General features: G+C 46.9%; 1 protein-coding gene across 1 annotated transcript; it reads left to right on the top strand.

The window, feature by feature from the left end:
• Positions 1–132: 132 nt before the first annotated feature.
• On the top strand, positions 133–778 carry LAESUDRAFT_666920 (uncharacterized protein; the record flags this gene model as incomplete). The annotated part of the gene is made up of 2 exons (XM_040905278.1): positions 133–489; positions 542–778. 2 exons carry the CDS (start codon positions 133–135, stop codon positions 776–778), a joined length of 594 nt encoding a protein of 197 aa, XP_040757808.1.
• Between the last annotated feature and the right edge of the window lie 2,743 nt (positions 779–3,521).

The raw sequence follows: 3,521 nt of genomic DNA, 5'->3' as shown, positions 1-3,521 counted from the left end.
CCATAAATAGTAAGTGTCACATGCAACGTAAACTGTCACGTGACCATGAAGCGCTAAAACCGTAACACCTTGCCGCTCTTTTTGCAGAACAGACGAACATCTCAAATAACACAAACATGGGCACATGATGCCATGAAGGGGTACTACTTGAAGTCTGTTGAGCGCCTTGTACACACAAGCAATGGCTGGCATCTCAATGCCTTTCGAAGCAGCGCTGAGCAGATCCAGAGCTTTCATGTTGAGGACATGGCTGTCGCAATGGAGGAGTTGGCCCCAGAGCTATGGGATCTCATTGGATGTCTACTCTCAAAAGAGAACTCATCCCATGGCTCTACAGATGATGGTCAAGAAGTGTTGGATTCTGAGGAACTGGAGTACTGGATGGCACTTGGTGAAGACGTGGAGTTTGATCAGCAGGATGATGAAGCTAGCCATACAAAACACCAGCAAGCAATACTTCTACAAAGACGAAATGCACTGGGGCGAATCGTAGGTTTATGCTAATGTTATAACCTTACTGTAAAACTAAGACTATTTACAGAAAACAGTCATCATCTTGTCAATTATGATGCATTCACTCAGTCAACATTGTAATGCATTGGCTGTGGTCAATGGCATTTTCTTCCATGCTTGCAACACACCACGCAAGGTCATCAAGGCACTGGCACACATGGGTATCTCGATATCACCAAATGCAATCGACAATGCAGTGCGCTCTCTTTCATGGTGTTACAGTTTCAGCGCTTCATGGTCACGTGACAGTTTACGTTGCACGTGACACTTACTATTTATGGTTCATAGGTCTTGTGGACATATTCTAGGGTTAGCAGTTTTTGTTTTTATGATTTACTCACTCAGGCCATGCAAACAAGACCTTCGTGTTTCAGGTTTCTATTTCACCTGTACTAACATTAGCTCGCCAATTACTTGGCTCGCAGCAGTTAGTATTTGTCTCGGTCTATTTCATTTACTCTATGAATAGCTGTAGGAGACCCCTTGTACTAGTACCCCAGACTATATGTAGGTCTGCGACTATATAAAGGGGCGGAGCAGCAGCTGGAAGATAACCTCTTCCACCTGTGACTCTGAATGTTCTCAGTTCTAGAACCCTCGTGCAATCGTACTCGCTCTCAAGAGGTAGTAAGCTCATACGCTCGCTAGAGTCAGAACAGCGAACCTAGTAACCTGCGGGTGAATGTGCAGTAGCTGTAGCGGCCAAGGCCTAGCAAGGGTAGAGTGAGGACCTCACTGCTACATCGTCTACTAGGCTTGACCACACTATAAGCCCTGCTAATAGTCTGTCTGACTATTGGAGATGTTAGGTATATTTGGTATCTAAGTCTCTGTCCACATTGTGGACTAGTACGTGTGAGAAAGCACACGTGGTTCTGAACGTTCTAGCAGGGAACACTTCATAACATTTGGAAGAGGTTTTTCTATAGGTCAACCTGCTTAGGTTTAGAACCACTTACAAGAAGTGGGGTCTACTTGGACGCTACAGAAAAACAATTCCATCAAGTCCTCAAACAGGGGTATCCAATTCTAGGGAACTCGGTGCATGTTGCGGCCTCTGCACCACTTGGAAAAACAGGGAGAACCACTCTGAAGTATCCGTCACTATGGTACTTCATCCATAGAGGGAAAAACAGGGAGAACCACTCTGAAGTAGCCGTCGCTATGGTACTTCGCCAGACAGGAGATTCTCGGAGAAATGGAACCTGGGTACTTGTTGCGGCAAGGTACCTGCTGAAGGCAGTGTCGACTTGAGCCCCATCCTCACCGGAGGTGCTGGGTATACAGAAGACACTGGTTAAGGGCTACCGAAAGCAGGCACCCAGACCTTGCCGAGGCCGGTTTTCAATCGAGAAAACACGGATAGGAAGGACGATTGGTTATAGGACATCAAGCAGAGGAAATCAAAAGCCAGAATGACCAAGCGCTCAAACGGGAGTAAGCAGGAGTTCAAAGTGACTAGCTGGGCACTTTAAAAAGCGAGCACAGGATATCCGAGGTCTAGAAAAGAAGACTAGGACTCTGACTGGTTGACGCTACCAGGCAAATCAAAAAGGTGTACAAGATTGGTTAAGGGCCACCAAAGATCAAAAGGCAGGAGTGCGGAGTTTTTGTTACAGGAACGAACTCAAGCACTAGCAATTACTCGTGTGGTAATCCAGAAGAGAAGCCCTCATCTGAGGCACACATTGAAGACGTGCTAAAGCCCTTCCCAGGGAAGGCAATTAAGAAATCTTAGGACAAGACAAGATTCAAAACGAGTGCTCCACGGGAACACGATCAAGTATCTGAGGAAGATACACCAGAAACACGACCGGTGACTTCTGACGAAGAAGTACCACCATTTACGCTCAGTGACGCCACCACAGAGGAGTTAACAGACCTCTACGACAAAAAGTCGACAGAAGCGGTTCAACTTCGACTTCAATTTAGGCTAGGACGAGCCTACGAACCAACAGATCACCTGAGGCTAGAGCAGCTCGAGGGTGAGATCGAAGAAATAAGACAAGTTCTTCGCGGAAGGGAAAACTTCAATGAAGAATCTTTACGAGCCTTTGATGAAGCAACAGAACTTCCACGAGGAGAAGCAATCCAAGTTGAATGACAGGAAGGGCGTTCACAGGAAACCGGTGGATTACAGCCAGTTAATCCTCTCGGAACAAGAGCAGTTCCGCTCGAGAGATCTATCTCGGACAGTACTACTCGACCAGATTATCCAGGAATCACACATCTTAGAAGGGACCAGCCACCCCACCTACCCAATGCGCCTGGAATCACACGTTCAGTTTCAACTGGATCAAGACTGACCAGTAGCTTCCAGTTCTCAGGAAGTATGGCCACACATGCACGATACAACCCGGCTCTCGGACCACCAGTCCATCCTGGAACTTGCACCGACGCCATCTGGAATAAGTACCAACAAGCATTGGGACTCTATGCACAATACCAGGGAGCAATCCCCAAGCAGCCAGTGGCACGGGAAAAGAAGATGGGAAAAATTAAGGAGTTTAGGGGAGACAAACGAGAATATGCATCGTTCCTCCGAAATGTGGAACGATACCTACAGACAAACGCGGGAGTCTACAATGATGACTTCAGCAAAATTGCCTTCATCCTCTCTCAAATTAACTCCTCATCCACAGCAGGAAAGTGGGCCGAGTCATGGGAAGCCAACCAAATGGCAAAACACAGCAACCTTGGGACGTGCCAAGATTTCAAGATGACGCTTACCGAAAATTATGGAGGTGTCGCAACCAAGGACCAAGCTTGGCAAGTACTTCTCGAAGGAAAGTACAAGCAGGACAAGAAAACCGTTGACGAGTATATTAGAAATCTCGATATCCTCTACCGATATGCTGAAATCGACGACGAATACGCCAAGCTCATCCACTTCAAACGAGGCCTTAATGAGAAACTTGCAGAAAAAGTCTTCATCACTGAAAGTCCACCAACGACCTATGCAGCAGCATGCAAGGCCGCAAGAAAGGTCACGGACCTTTAGGACATTC

The sequence above is a fragment of the Laetiporus sulphureus genome (assembly GCF_001632365.1).
Source record: "Laetiporus sulphureus 93-53 unplaced genomic scaffold LAESUscaffold_94, whole genome shotgun sequence".
In the NCBI taxonomy this organism is placed as follows: domain Eukaryota; kingdom Fungi; phylum Basidiomycota; class Agaricomycetes; order Polyporales; family Laetiporaceae; genus Laetiporus; species Laetiporus sulphureus.
This window is presented reverse-complemented; position numbering and strand designations above follow the sequence as displayed.